At 36.8% G+C, this 16,475-nt stretch overlaps 1 protein-coding gene across 19 annotated transcripts in view; it reads right to left on the reverse strand.

Annotated features, from left to right (window-relative positions):
- DMD (dystrophin) overlaps nt 1-16,475 on the reverse strand; it is a 1,341,705-nt gene that overhangs the window by 286,972 nt on the left and 1,038,258 nt on the right. For all 19 annotated transcript variants that reach the window (XM_075430270.1, XM_075430262.1, XM_075430225.1 and 16 more), the window contains one exon: nt 3,173-3,384. In XM_075430270.1, the coding sequence (XP_075286385.1) occupies nt 3,173-3,384 (212 nt within the window). The remainder of the gene's footprint in view (nt 1-3,172; nt 3,385-16,475) is intronic.

Below are 16,475 nucleotides of genomic sequence, written 5' to 3' on the forward strand. Positions count from 1 at the left end.
TTGAAGTGTGATGGTGTACTATTTATACACCTGTAACCTTCAGCCTGCTGAGTCAACCATCTGCAGTCACCACTCAATAACAAACAGGCCTTTAATGGGTAAAGACTCTCATTGGCCACAATGCCATATTCTAATTCTTTGTACCTAACTCCAGTACTTAAAATTAAGTTCTTATATATAAATACAAAAAAAATAGAATGAAAAAATGCTTTAATCCTCAGCAAATTAGCTCTGAATTAACTTCTGATTCAAAGGAATAGCACTTTTAATTATCAGCTATCTGATACTTGGTAGATTTTCTTTTAAATGTCAGAAACAAATGTGTGAAATTCTATTAAAAAAATCATCAGCCAAATACAAGCTGGTTACAGATTTGTGTTTTACACTGGCACTGTAAACAAAAATAATCAAAACAATAGTATTGCTGAGCTTACCATTTACTCATGTGTAAGGACGCACTAGCAGAAACGCATTAACACAAGCACTGATTCAAATTTCACTTAGAGCAGAGGGGATCTTTGCATTGACTCAGCTGTATTTAGGCAGACCTATAATGTTTAACAAATGAATCAGAAAAACACTTGGTGACTACTTTCTCACACCAAGCTGTGTTGCAGCTGACAAAGCTGACAAGATGAATATGTCTGAAGAATTTAAGACTCACACTGACCTCTCTCTTTCCCTCAACAAAAATTAATAGAAATTACAGCTTTATTTTCATCAGTGTAACAGCAAGCCAAAAGATAGCATACTTAGTCTACATATTCAGGGGCAAGACCAAAATATACATGTTACACGCAGAAGCCTGGAAAGCATTTATTTTGAGAACTTAATGTATTTCTAGGTCCTTCAGTTTAAGTAACACTACATGGAAGAAATATAAAGATGTTAAACTCAAAAAATATTTCCATCTTCCTTAGAATTCATGACCCCTTATCTCAAGCATGAACACAACAGCTGATGCTGTCACATCTGAGAAGCTTTTATGAGGGATTTGACATAATAGGAATTACTAACAAACACAGGTAACTCCTGTAGGAAGACTGGTAAAAAGAAGGAGTAAAAAAAAAGGAAGGGAAAAAGAAAAGAACCACCATATTCTCTAAGACAGAGGTGAATTTCTTCCAGACTTGTGGGAGAAAGGCTAGGCAAAACCAAAAAAATGAAAGTAAACAACATTGGAACAGTAGAGCTTGTTGATGTTCATATCATCATGAGGGCACAGTAAATTAAGATGGACTAGTTGTGACACTGAAATTATAATTATAGACTATTGTCTGTAACTTGTCACAACGCATAACATTGAATCCAGTCTGGGACGGGAATGGCTGAAGATATTGATAGCCCAAGTGCTTTATCTCTTTTGAAGAAGGAGTGAAAAGAATCTGCAGGTATCCGTTCAAAAATTCTGTTTATACATAAAGATACATTCTATGAATAAGTATACTAGTACACTTCTTCTATAACTTGGAGTATAGAGGAGAAGAAGGGCATAGTCTTATTTCTCTTGTTGGAGAATGTTGATCCAAAAAACCCACAAAATTTTTCAAAAAGCATACACTCTTAGATGAACCTTATCTAAACCTCATATATTCTTGTAAAAAAGTGGACATAAAATCCATTTCTAAAACTATATTTTGAATTATTTTCCTAGTTAAGTAATTTCTGTTCGAGACATAAGACACTCCAACACAATGACGTAAGACTGTGTTTGCACAGAACTGTTTTTTTGTTAATTGAGTCTTTGCAGAGCTGGGACATTGACTTTATTGAAGCTTTTGGGTTTTTCTTTAACCCAAACACTGGGCAGAGGCCAGAACTCTACCTCTGCCGAAAGACAGTGACAAATGGGAATCCTCTATGCTGAATGACAGTAATATACGTAAGCTATAACTTTTTCCAATACATTAGTGAGACATTGCCCTTGTTTACCATAACCCACCTTCCCAAGCAATGACCACTACAGTATAATCTTAAATGAGAAAACTTAACCACTTCTCAGCCCTAAAACAATGGGCTGATGAATGTTTTTATGCTCTTCACATGAAAGCAAACAAAAAAAAAAAGTGAGCAAAATACCCCAACAGATTTTGTACCTACTTCTAAATACCAGAAAGGCAATGACTGACTGATGAAGGAGATAGCTGAAGCCCAATCATGCAGTCATACACATACTTTCTCTGACAGCAAAACCAGCTGATGAGGACCTCACCCCATTCTTCACAGCTGTTCATTACCACTCAGCTGTGCAAATATGAGTGTTCTAAGTCTGCAAACTTTAAGCAAACAGCTGAGTAGCAGGAGTTAAAAAAAAAAAAAATCTGGTGGGCAGGACAGGAGAGCATATCAGAAAATATTTGTGTGACTGTTCTCCCAAATAACTGAAATGTATTGTTCCGTTAACATGGAGGTAGGACTCACTTTCAGAGGCTGATCAACTTGCTGGTTTCAATCTTGATTTTCGCCAACCAGAAAATAAGATATTATTAATCTGAAGCAGCTGTTCTCAAAACTTATTCATGAGGAATGTCACAAAAGTATGGCTATTTCCATAACAAGGAATTTCAAAAACGATGCAACTGTTAGGGCATATTTGCATTGCTACTCAAGGTTTAGCTCAGCTTCCTAACTGAGGTGCAGATTTTAGCACATGTGCTAAAATCACAAGAGCAGCCATATCAGTATTTTTACAGTTAGTAACCGTGCCAAGATTGAACCTAGTGAGATTATCTAGTGGTAAATCTAAAATGCTTGATTTTCACAGTATCTCCATACAGTTTGTTATGCGTTTTTTTCTCCTCTTTTCTTTTCTTAACTATTTCCAGACTACCTATACAGCTTCATTATCAGTGCAGACAGACATACCAATTCCAGAGGATTTACCAGCCTGCAGTACCAGTACCTCATGTGAGACTGTTGTACAGCTGGAAAGGTAGGTGTTCTTCCTGCAAGATCAGCCAGCTATTTGTTATGACTGGTAAGTTAACACCAATTTTGTTCAAGGATGATGTGACACACATTTTAGACTTTGTAAGTTAATTTCTTTCTAATTTTTTGTGGGAAATAAGGGATAAAGAGGTTGTTCTCAATGTGTACTGTCCAATAGCTAGAGGACATCCTGTTTAACAATCTAATGAACTCAAGCGGAAATAATTTAATTCTCAGTAATGACCTTAAGCTCACTGTTCTGCTTTTTCAGAGCTTCCACGGTGTAGGAAATTTCTTTCCATGACTCAAACTTAGCTTGTGCTTGTTCAAGAACCCGCTCAGATTCTTGTTTAGCTTCTAGCCACTGCGTTGAATCCTTTAACATCTCATGAAGCTGCTGTCTCCGGCTTTGGAGGTGTCCATGCACTTCATCCCACTGGCTCTGTATCTTTTCAACTGGTGAAACACAAAGGAAAAACAAAAGCTGAGTCACTTAAAAGCTCTCTCTTTCTCTTTTTTAAGGGACTAAAAAATGATATTTAAATCTTTCTAGAACGGACCATATTGGAGAGATCTTGTACTTTTACACTGCGATTACAATTAAGCTTAGTTTAACAAAGAAGAACAGATAAACTCTTCTGGGTCACACAGTATGACACTAAGGTACACAGCATGTATTTCAATGCATATGGAGACAGAAATGTCAGGTTCTTGCTTCAAAAAGCATTATGAAACAGGATAACATTTGAGAAAAAGCACCGGCAAAAAATTTTAATTCTTACCAAACCAACACAGGGTTTAGTATTTTCTGAAGAACAAGTCCTTTAGGGACTTCAGTAATATTATTTAAAGATTTTTTGCAAGGTATAATTAATGGTTATACTCTCTGATTTCATTAAGGCAAATGTTAGCAGACTGCAAAGGCTGTCTAAAAATCTTTCTCATATGTTCATGCTAATTATGAAATAACGATTAGCTTTATCCACTGTTTGAAAGAAATGTGATTCATAGGAACGTAATAATTACTAAAATCACTAATAATAAGTCTTGGCTAGCATCCAGCATCAGACTTGTCCATAACAGCATGAAAACATCAGCAGACCTAGTCGTCCAAGCAGTCGAAGTTTGACAGAAAAACCCAAAACCAAACAAAAAACCCTGGAACACCAGAGACAATAAAATCTGTGTACTGCATGAAGAAATAGGCTATTTTTTTTTTTTTAATTTGCTGAGGTTAGTCAGTACAAACTAGATTCTCATTATTTTCTTGAAGACTGCCTCACTACATTGAAAATTCACAGATCTTCTAGGGAGAGGAACAAAGATTCCTAGAGTACTCAGAAGGCAACTGAAATTATTGTTGAGCGGCAGTTCCAACACTGCATCTCTCACTGCAGGGTTGATTCCAGAATGATGCAGGCTCGAAACTAAAGCGATGAGAAATGCTTCATTACGGAAAGGAGACTTCTACCTATCAGTGCTCTTCCTTCTTTCAGAAGCAGGGATAAAGATTTTTCCATGGACTCAGCTGAAGTTTAGAGAAAGAGAAGAAAACCTTTAAGCATCCCCTGGTCAAGCATAGGGAGAAAAACTGTGAGTAAACACACATAGCAGCATGTTCAGCTCAAAGGAAATGCAAAAGGAACTGAAGAAACAGAACTGGAAAACACAAAGTACAATCAGAGCAAAGCAAGGATAGCCTAAGGCCCAAATACTTAAACTGAATCTGAAGCAAATCTAACCCTTCATTTTAGAAAGCTGTATACGAAGGTCACAAAACAACAACTAATTTCTGTGTCCTATCTGGATGAACATTTCTGCTGTAAGCTTCAGGGTATACTTGAAAAAACAAAGAGATTGTGGTCTACAGGAAGGGTGAATAACAGAAGTGTTCTTGAACTGCTCAAGTAAAATCTCTGTGCTATGGCTACAGCATGTGGCTCAAGGGTTGTGATGGAGGCCTAGGGGACAAAGGCTGCCCAAACACTCTCCACAGTGTTGCTGGCATTCGGGCAATAGCTGCCACCTAGTTCTTCCGAATAGCCACTTGAGTTCCTTTCCCCTTAGACTCAGATACTCGGTGTGTCATCTTCTGACTCCTGGCAGCCTGGAGATTTTGGTATATAGCTGACAAGTATAACAGCTTGTTTATGTCAGCTGTCCCTGAAAAAACCTACAAAACCCCCACCTATTTTTGTTTTATTATAACTTTCTTTGTTTGCTGGTGTGCTATTTTTTAGGGGAGGGGGGAAGTGGATTAAGAGATTAATGAAAACTGCTTTGAAAGAAAACAGGATCTACAGCTATATTAATTCTTCACAACAGCTGCTTTTAATAAGAAATGCTGATAACTCTTGTTCAGATAATCAACAAAAATCAAAATATTTATAGATGGCTCTGTTCCATTATGTCTCCTGAGGTTTGAATCTAAGTAAGACATATTAGCAGTCTTTCCCTGGGGACTGTGTTTTTCTCAGCAAGACTGAGTTTTCTTCACATACCACAGTACCGGGATTCTGTGATGACCAAGCCTCCCACCCAAGAGAGGAATGGAGATGCATAATGAAAGCTGTATCCAGAACATCTCAGGAGCTTATTTACACAAGTGACTATGAATACACAAGCTTCAAATTTAGGAAACACATTTCCTCTTGAAAATATTTGGGTTATCTCCCTCAAAAAGGGAAAAGAAAAGCTTCTGACACAGACACTTGAAAAATAACATGTGTAATAGTTTTGCTTTATTAGAGATTGGAAATGAACAGTTCAGGAAGTTACTAGGTAATCGGAACAAAAAAAAATTAAAATGTTTTCTTGAGCCAGAGAGTGACAAAAGCCATTTAACAAAGTACTTCAGCTGGGGATAAACACACCATGACATCTACATAATTAATCTGGTCTTTCTGAGATAGAATATATCAAACAGTACGATATAAGAGAAAATATGTAAAGATAATTTATTAGAGAGGCCTTTATGACAATATTATTTAGTTTAAGGTAACATAAAAATTCCTTCCTTACTGCAAGTTTACATCTTCTAAATGATGGTCCCATTTGAATGTGGACTATTGATTGCTTTGAATAAAAAAAACCTCAAGCCCCTAAACTTGAAATGTGAGAATTCACTTCTAAAGTGTACTAAAAACCACAGCGTAAATCAGTGTCTCATGAGGATGTATTTTGCTCCTGTGGATACTCTTTACTGGGGTGTTTCCCACAGAAGGAAAGGTGGATACCACTTCTAGATTTATGCCAAACAAAAAAGTTCAGAAAATCCAGTTTGAGTGTATATGGTATTAGAATTGATCCCAGCAACCCACAAACCCCTCATCTGCAGTTAGTGAGTTATTGACTGCAGATGAGAAGGGTCAGGGAGTTGCTATTTAATGTTGTGGGACTGTAGAAGACAGTTTTTAAAGTATTCTGAACATTGTGGATGTTTTATGCAAGGGCACTGGAACATAAAAAAGGCTTTCTCTGACTGTGTACTAACAGGAACAGGCTTATGAAAATATTTAAGAGTGTTTTGTAAGATAGCAGTGAGGAATCTCAGTACAATGTTCTTTCAGGCTAACACTCTGTCTATAGCCTATAGCAGTTACTTCTGCTGAAACAAACATATGGGATTCAGCAGAGGGAAAATTAACATCTTCCGAAGTCCAATCACCCTTACATGGAACCAGGGAGACAACTGAAATAGAGTTCCAGAACCAGAAAAACAGAAGAATCAAGGGCATGTGAAGCAATTGTTCCAGAAAAGGATTTGCCCAAGTTTTAGAGAACTAAAGAAAAAATTTGATCAGTACCTCCTACTCTGAACCTAAAGCCTTCAATAAACAACATCCAATAAATTTTAAAAGTATATAAACCAAAACCAGACAAAAGGCTATTGCAAAGATTATAAAATATCCTGAAACCTAAGTAAAAACATTTAATATGGCTAAACCAGTAAGCTTTGCCAGGAAAAAGTAATGCAATTGTCTTTACTACACTCTGGATTATCACAACACATTACTGAGATCAGACTGATCTTTGTCTTTTATAGATCATTGCACCTACATACTGCGATGATTACACATTGAAAACACGTAGATAGACAGGGCAAATGTGGCTCCATGTGCACTATCAATATCACTGAAGCACAGAAATTTTAAATAATTGGTAACGATGACAAAAGCCTTTCTTCCCCGTAATTCAGTAGTTTCTCAAGCACCTCAGCTTACATTGTTCATTACAGCTAAGTCTTGTGCCTTCTCTTTTTTAAAGACTAACTGCTTTTTTAGTGCGGCCTTCCTCCCCCTTTGTATCCATTTTTCTTCCTTCTCCCCTCCCCCTCTGATTTGCCCCCCTGCAAAGGGGCAATCTGGAAAAAAAGGACAACATTTTCTTTATAGATTCAAGGAAAAGAAATCATTATAAATCATGTTATCAATCCACGTGTCCTTTAACTAGTTTTATTTGAATATAAAAATACATATATTCGACAATTAACAAATCTAAACTGAGCATCAGAAAGACAAAATACACACCACAGGTTATTTCCTGAAGTGAAATCCAAACCCCAAATCCATTTCCTAATCACAGTGCTACAGGCAGAAGTCCTCATTGTACTTCACTTACACAAGTTTTGCGCTTCCTTACTGGAAAGTATCCCAGCATGGCTCCAACTGCTCCCAGTTCAACACTGAACTCTCTCAAATGAATAATTCAGGGGCATGGTGAGATTCTACCAGTATGTCATTTCAAGGTTGCTACTCAATTTCTTTTTTTCATCACTACTAGTCACTAGCTGTTCAACAGTGATTATATCACTAAGGTGGACAAAAGAAATTCTGCTCAACTGACCGCAGACGTAGTAAGTTATTAGAAGCAATAACAAAGCAGAAAAGTTTTTCAGTCTGGTTGTCATTGATTTAGTACACCGCGGAAAAGAACAATCTCAGTGAAGGAAGAGACTGCTGGCTTAAGAGTCTTTTGTTTATTAACCAAAATTTTTATACTGTTTTTTTCATACTCTAGGTATACTAGAGTAACAAACAAACAAACAGTCTTTTTCTCTGTTAAGAGTTACTATCATCAATAAGAAACATAACTCTCTCCACTGAGTGAGTTTACTCTCTGCTGTTTTTATTATAATAGTAGTACAAACTACAGAAAAAGAGTCTAAGAAGCTGTCAGTCACAGGAGAAATAATGTTCATGTTTTACTATAACTTATATTTAGCCTGTTCAAAGATGAAAAAAGCAATCATTCCATGCCAGTTTGGTAAGTCCACTGATTCTAGTACACACTCCAAGAAACGTGAACAAGTAAATGAATAGCAACAGAATTTGTGAAGTAGAAAACCACCACTTCCCTTGTCCAACAAATTACCTAAACTGCACTCTTTTTGCTCTGTAGGAGAGTGCTTTTCAAAAATATTATTGTCAATATATTGACATTTTACTATAAAAGTATTTTTTCCATTGTAGGTTCACAGTTATGAAGACTAGAGGGACTAATGAAATCTCATCTGCTGCAGAATACAACTGGAGAACAGCAGAATTATGGACAGTTACAATTCATGCTGCAAGAGAAGCTACTGATGCACTGATACTCCTTAGCTGAAAAATGAAAATTGTTTTATATGCATCTTTGAGTGTTTCAATTTATTTATACTTTGCAACAATGATCATGATGGAAAGAAACACTGAGCTCGAAATCTAGCCAATCCTGAGAAATGACTTATGAATAGTTTCATATTTTTGTCATAATCTCTAGAATCTTAAGGGTTCCCCCCCTCTCCCTTGTAGCAATATGAAACTCCCAATGTATTGAAAGAAAAACGAGTAATCGAGATCTTCATGCTTAGGGTACTGAGTAGCCTTTAAACACTGTGGCTGTCACTGGTAAATAGAATGAAAGCATAAAGAAGAAATCATTTTACACCCACTGCCAGTTGTAACAACTTCAGTTGTCAATGCTAAGTATAACAGGTCAAAAAATTGGGGGGTGAGGTCATCGTACTGCGTTCACAAAATCTTGCTACAGAACTGTCTGCAGCCCTGGTCTGAACATGGTTTGCACCATTGTAGCACTGCAAGCACAACACTTTGTATGACAGTGCGTGTACCAGCCAGCACTACAAGTAAAAGACAGCAAGACACAGCAGTATGCAGAGCTGAACTGAGTACCTGTAATGTTAGAAAATTCTGAAAACATGAAAACTGCAGATTTTTGGGAGGGGCAGGTGAAAACCAGCCCAAGCCCACCATTGTTATTGGTTGCCCTGGAAGCATACTATCACAGCTTCAAAGCTGACAGTATAAGATTTTTTCAGTCATACACTATCCTGAAAATGTCTCCTACATCTCCCTAGAGATTACTCTTACATCTCCCTGGAGTTTAAGTCCTTTACAAGGTTGTTTTCAAAGATATGTACATGTTTTAAGCTTAATCTCTGAGTAGTCCATCAGGTTGGATACATTTCAATACACTTTTCTTTGAATGTTTTGGATAGCTAACTGTTATTTATTTCATCTTTCTTCATATGTTTTTAACTAATCTATAAATTTATCCACTTGAAATTTAGTTTAGTTAAACTTTTGTGCATGTACAGAACACTAATTTTTTCAATCCTAAAAAATTTCTGTGTGTCTTACTAAACAGTGAGCAGGTTTTCTGAGGGGCATGATGAAGAAACTAAAAGATATGGATTTAAACAGAAACATACCAGATTACTGCACCTTTTTTATACTTTTCCCTTTCTTCCACTAAACAGTATATTTTCCCACATAATAGAGATAAACAAATTATGAGGAAAAAGAGATGATTTTCACAGGGATACAAGACCATTCTGAAGGCACAACAACCATGCACTCCATGAAAGGCTTTCTTATACTTTCCAATTTTGGCTCAGTTTTCGGTAAACAACGTGAGTGGAACCACAGTTAAAACCTCATTTAATCTTTATCTTATCTTTTGGTTACCTTGCTTTTCATTACTGTATCATTCTAAGCAAATAAACCTAAAGTAACTTTTTTTTTTCCCTAGGAAAAGGATTCAGTTAAAGGTCTCAATTTGTTATTTCTTGCTGAAAGTGCTCTGCTTTCCCTTCTGCTGCCATCCAGAATAGGAGGTATCTGACCTGAGTCTTATTCTTCAAGGAGGAATACTTTAATGAAGTCTCTCACACAATATCCCTCAAGAAAAGGACGCTGGCATTGCTCTTATGAACAGTCACGAATCTGAGAGAGACCGGTCTAGGGAGAACATTTGGATAGCAAATGCAGAGTCAAACAAGGATAACTTTAAAAGATTTCCTTTTTTAAATGCTGAAGTACTTAAGGAGTTACAGGAACAGTTATAGTATCTACTGAGTTGCTGCCTGTAGGCTATCATTATGGAGTGGAGCTAGATAGGACAGAGTACACAGTAGAGAACAGTTGGAGCCAGCCTACTCGGATACTCAGACAGTAATTTCTGCTTCATCCATCCTCTGTCTTTTCTTGTTAAGCAGTATTTCTCTTAACAAAAATCAGAGGCTTATAAAAGTCATACTTATTAAACAATGACCTTAGAAAGTTATGGCAACACTTTAACTAAATAAGGAAAAGCACTAATATTGTGTCATCTAAGACATTTCATGCTTCTCTTAGACGGTCAGTAATGTGATGAGAGGTTTTATCCAATAAACCAAAAATTAATGGTGGGGTGGCAACTAAGAATCACTAGCTTAATCTGAAGTCTGTCATACATGCCACTAAGATGTCAGATGTGGCTTTTATGCGCCACTAATCTATAAAGGTATTTATAGAAAGATTATTCCTTTGTCATCTATGTATTGTAATGACAGATTTTAAAAAAGCCTATGGCTTACAAACAAAATAGGCAAAACAGAAAGTATGTATCCAAATTAAGCTCCATGTAAACAAGTGAATGAGTAATACCTGGGAATAAGGAAAGAACTGATTTGTGTAATATTCTAGTTTCTAAGACCAGATAAAAGCTATTACAAAACAAACCAGGAAGAAGAAGCACTCAGAGCCTTCAGTTGTCTTTCTGGGGTGATGAAGAGCAATGAAAATGTACCTGAAAGACCTGTCACAGCATGAAAGCTGTAGGAGGAAGAATGTTACCTTCCTTGGCTTCTCAGAGGCTAAGAAAGATAGTCAATAAGAGAAATTCAAACACATTTAAAAGTTTTTATTAAAAACACACACACTCATAATCTCATTATGTAGTTTGATACTTGGGGGTGGGGTGGGGGAGGGGTGTAATTATTTCCAGCTATTGCAACTCTACGATTTAATTTTGGTTTGTTTCACTAGGGTGAGCCTATTTTTCTTTTATCTAAAAATCACTTCCACATGATCAAACTAATGAAGGTCATTCTGTTCCTTTGGAAGTGTCAGATCAAACAGAATGAACTGAAAACTGTCAAGTGGTTTCCACTAAGCATCAAGTGAATAATTCTTCAGCACTGTGAAGCACGCTTTATACCTTGCTATATGGAGTGGGAGTTAGAGACCAGACTAAGCTGCTAGCACATCTAAAGAAATCCATTTCTTATAACAAGCAAAAAGCAATTTCCATGACTTAGCACTAGAAAGGGCATGCAAGAGCTTATTATTTGGAAAACAGGTCCTTCAGAAAGCATGCACTAGTTTGTCAAGTTTTCGTAAAAGTATTTATGCATATAACATTTATCACCTCTCAAATAAAGTTTTCATGATCATTTCTTCACTAAATGAAAAGGGGAACGGATCATGGTATGCATGATGTGGAAGAGTATTTGTCTTGCATTTTAAAATGTTTTATAATCTGTAAAATTTTGATGTGAGAGATAAACCTTGACCCTAAAGACAAGGAATATTCTTCAAGATTTAGTATGAAATAGGTAACAAACCTAAGTGTAGTTTTGCTAGAAACCTACAGAAACAAATAAACGTATGTATATGCATATGCACACACGTATTGACTCTAGGGAGACAGACTGACATGTAAGGGAATGAACTTCTAATACTCCTCTATTGCCATCAAAGCCTTAAGGAGCAAGACATTTATGGAGAAATGGACCGTCACAGTCAGTCCCACTGCTCAGGCAGAGTAAGCAGTAATTCCCCCCGTGACCCCAGGAGCAGGATAGACAAGCCACCAGAAGTTAAATAACCTCTTTTTTTCTGCAAAGACTCCCATATATGGATGATATCAACATATAACTTTGTAGCAACATTGTACCAACTGAAAAAACAGAGGGTTCCCTTGCTAGAATGACTTAACCTTCTTTCAAAATATTTGTTATATTGAATTTCCTTTGTTGTATGTAGAACATAGCTACTGCATTATTGACTTTAACTACTTTCTTAAATATTTGTCAGATAATTATGAACACTTACATTAGAATTAGAAATGATATTTAGACTGACAGAAGGTACCCAGACCGAAGCCACAGGATTAAGACTAATCTGATTAACTAGATGAGTGAATATGTAAGTAATCCAATCATTTCAGTTTTAAATGTATAGAAAAGTTTTCAAACAATTTAATAGGAAAAAATCATTAAATTCTGTCTTTTCTTAGGAATGTAAAGATTAATTAGAAGTGACAAGGCATTTCAGCCTTTATCTTTGCCCAAATGTCTGTTAATATTATTTCTATGATTTTGGTTACTTAAGCTATTAGAAGGCAAATAATTTATAATTGTGAATCTAATTTCTGTTCATGGATGACAGCATTTGTAATGATCAACCTACCTACAAAATATTTAAGAAAACTTTGTTTTCTGAAGCAATATGACTTTTTTGTGCCTGTATTTAAAAATGGGACATTAAATTAGTGAAGTGACATTGTACTATCTCTGAACATAAACAAGAATGCTATTAGCATTATTAAAGTACATCAGCTTTCATATACTAACGCTTTCATAGACTTCCATACTTACTGATGCAAAAACATACTGGTAGGTCTGGCAACAGAAGTTCTGAAATGTGTGAAATTCATTATCTACCTAATGAAGAATACAGACAATGAATTTCAGAATTCTTTAGTACCACAAAGCTTTGTATTGCTATCATACATTCATATTTACACTGCATATTTTTAATGTCATCAGCCTGAGTCAACTACTGAGCTTAGGCTGAAACTTGCTTTTGAAATACATCCGCACTTGTTAATCTGTGCACTGACTTGTTTTGGGTTTGATTCAATAGATCCACCTCTAACTGTATAGACAAGACTGTGGGAGATCTTAGACCAAAATACCTAGAAAATTAAAATGGACTTAGAAATTCTGCGAATGTGTGAGTATCAGGCTCCAAGTTACTGAAACAAAGTTTTGCATGTTGTTTGTATTTCTAGGTTCTTCTGCAGGAAGCAAAATAATTTCCTCAGGAGGACCTCCACTCCCCACAAAAGCCATAAATCCAAAATTCAAAATTCAAAGACTGCAACTGCTTTGATTCATTTTACAATGGGTAAACAGCAAATCTCTTCCTTCTGTTATTTGACATTAAGTAATAGATGAACTGTCAGAATAACATCATCTAAAATCTAAGCTGTTGTTTTCTGTAACTCTCAAGGCCCAAAACCTTACCACTGTAAAACTTACTAATTAAGCTGCATCAGCAAGGGTAAACTGGCACACTTTGTGCAATGGTCAGTAAGCAGCACAGTGGCTCCCATTTGTCAGTCTTGACTCTGAGACCATCTGCTGGGCTACATTTGCTCTCTACGGTATCCTATGACTGACAATTATGAGGACAGGCTATCACGAATCTTGCGCTGTGTCTTCTGACACTGCCAAATCTGCTCAGTGATCCAACTGCTGTACCTCCACGGCACGCACCTGTCAGTGGGTTCAGCTGCGAGATGACTCTAGAGCTCCATTCACTCACCTACGCAACAGTCACAGAAAGCGGGGTGCTGGCAACAACACTGAGCTTAGCTCAGTGGAAGAACCAAAAAAAGCCATGCATGCATCGGAAAAAAGCAGTGAGCCAAATCAAAACATCCTAGGTTTGGCTTTTATTTTGGGCTCTGAAAGCAAAGTAAACTTCCAAACGAGAAAAAATTTATTTCAAAGCCAAGAAGGAAAGGTGGGCTTTTTAAAAATCTTTCTACATTCAACTTTAAGCAAAAATTTGGGGCATTTTGTATCTGAAGTAAGTTAAATTAATAAATCTGTTATCTCACCATAGAAATAGAAAACTGTACAAATTTGTTTTTTTTTAACAAATTACCAATTTCATAATCACAGAATCATAGAATGGTTTGGATTGGAAGGGACCTTAAAAATCATTTAGTCCAACCCCCTGCCATGGGCAGGGACACCTTCCACTAGACCAGGTTGCTCAAAGCCCCATCCAGCCTGGCCTTGAACACTTTCCAGTGATGGTGCACCCACAACTTCTCTTGGCAACCTCTTCCAGTCTCTCACCGCCCTCATTGTAAAGAGTTTCTGCCTTATATCAAATCTAAATCTACCCTCTTGCAGTTTAAAACCATTGCCCCTTGTCCTGTCACCACAGGCCTTGGTAAAAACTCTGTCTTCATCTTTCTTATAAGGCCCTCTTCTATATATTGAAAGGCTGCAGTAAGGTTTCCCTGGAGCCTTCTCAACTCCAGGCTGAACAGCCCCAACTCTCTCAGATTTTCTTCACAGGAGAGGTGCTCCAGTCCTCATGGCCCTCCTCTGGACCCACTTTAACAGGTCCATGTCTTTCTTGCACTGGGGACCCCAGAGCTGGATGCAGTACTCCGTAATGTAGTGAAATATCAGGTATACAGCTTCCTCCATGATATTTTTTCAGGGACAGCTGGCTAGAAATTCCAGCACAGTCGGAAGTTTATAGTCAAAAGAAACTAACATTTACACATTACGTATTGTAGTGGTGACTTGGGCAAAAGAATTACTTCTCTTACAATAATCTTCTTGCGAGGAGAAAAGCATCAGATATTACAAGACTGAAAATTTCTGTATTTCTGGCCAAGAAAAAAACAAACTAATTTTTTTAGATTTACAATTACAATCACAGAATCACAGAATGGTAGGGGTTGGAAGGGACCTCTGTGGGTCATCTAGTCCAACCCTCCTGCCGAAGCAGGGTCACCTAGAGCAGGCTGCACAGGACCTTGTCTAGGTGGGTCTTGAATATCTCCAGAGAAGGAGAACCCACAACATCCCTGGGCAGGCTATTCCAGTGCTCTGTCACCCTCAGAGGGAAGAAGTTCTTCCTCATGTTCAGACGGAACTTCCTGTGCTTCAGTTTGTGCCCATTGCCCCTTGTCCTGTCGCTGGGCACCACTGAAAAGAGTCTGGCCCCATCCTCCTGACACCCACCCTTGAGATATTTGTAAGCATATATTAGGTCCCCCAATCTTTTAGAAATACTACATTAATGCTGAACTTAGTATTTCCAAAGGTGAGTTAATTCCTCGCAGCTTTTGTTTCTACTTCAGATTGAAATTTCCACACCTTATATCACATTCTGTCTTCCTTTTCACATTTGCACTTATTTTCTGCATACTCCAGAAGATGCTATCAGTCTGATACTGGTTAATCTACACTTTTTAATGCAGATAAAGACAATCTTAACTTCCCAACACTTGAAATCCCTAATGACCTGAAATGCAATACTCCAGGACTTAAAAATAAGCTGAAAAATGACCCAGAGATCCTTTTGTGAGCTGGTTGTTATGGATTTTTTTTCTTTCTTTTTCTTTTAATAAGTACTCTCCAGTCACGGCCAAGTAGTATTGGGACTTTGTTGAAACAAAAGGCAAAGACATAGTTAAATTTCACACTTAAAATGACCTTATATATTTCAAAGTAAATATCCAACTGAATCAGCTAAGGAAATAACACACACTGCAGAAGAAATGCTTCTTCCGAAATTCGCAAAACGTTTAAATATTTTGAGCATTCTCTGTGTAGCTATACTGCTCCACTTGTTTTTTTTTTTTTAACTAAGCATTGTTTAGAAAATTAAGGGACTATTGTAAAAATTCTGGTACTTTAACTATCAAAGGAGCACAGCTCTGCAAGCATAAGAGCACACAGAAAAAAACCTAACTTTTTTTCTCCTATTTTTAATTTACAGGACTTATTGTCAATGTCACAGGAACTGGGTCCCAAGCTATGGAGCCTGGCATGATATACACATGTATTTGTTTCTTAATAACTAAGTAGATATATAAATTAAAAAAAAAAAAAGTCCAACATACCATATCAGTCATCTTTGTGATATATTTTAGCTGACTTATAAAAGAAAAAAATATATCTTGTGCCAATCACATCAATCTTGAGAAAAAGAAAGACAGACATGGTAATTTGCTTTTTACTCTGTTTTTGGTTTCAGAAGGGGTTGGGTTTGTTTTGTTTTATTTTGTTTTGTTTTAATCAGACATCTGTGCTTCTTTGGTTCATGTTCTCTTTGGTACTTCAACACAGATCATACCCTTCATGAGACTCATGAGACACTAAACAGACTAAATTTATCAGCTTTAGACAAACCAACCCACTTCAAAGCCACTGTTCTGGTATGTCTGAAACTCAGCAAACTTTGAAC

Source organism: Opisthocomus hoazin, chromosome 1 (genome assembly GCF_030867145.1).
Source record: "Opisthocomus hoazin isolate bOpiHoa1 chromosome 1, bOpiHoa1.hap1, whole genome shotgun sequence".
NCBI lineage: Eukaryota > Metazoa > Chordata > Aves > Opisthocomiformes > Opisthocomidae > Opisthocomus > Opisthocomus hoazin.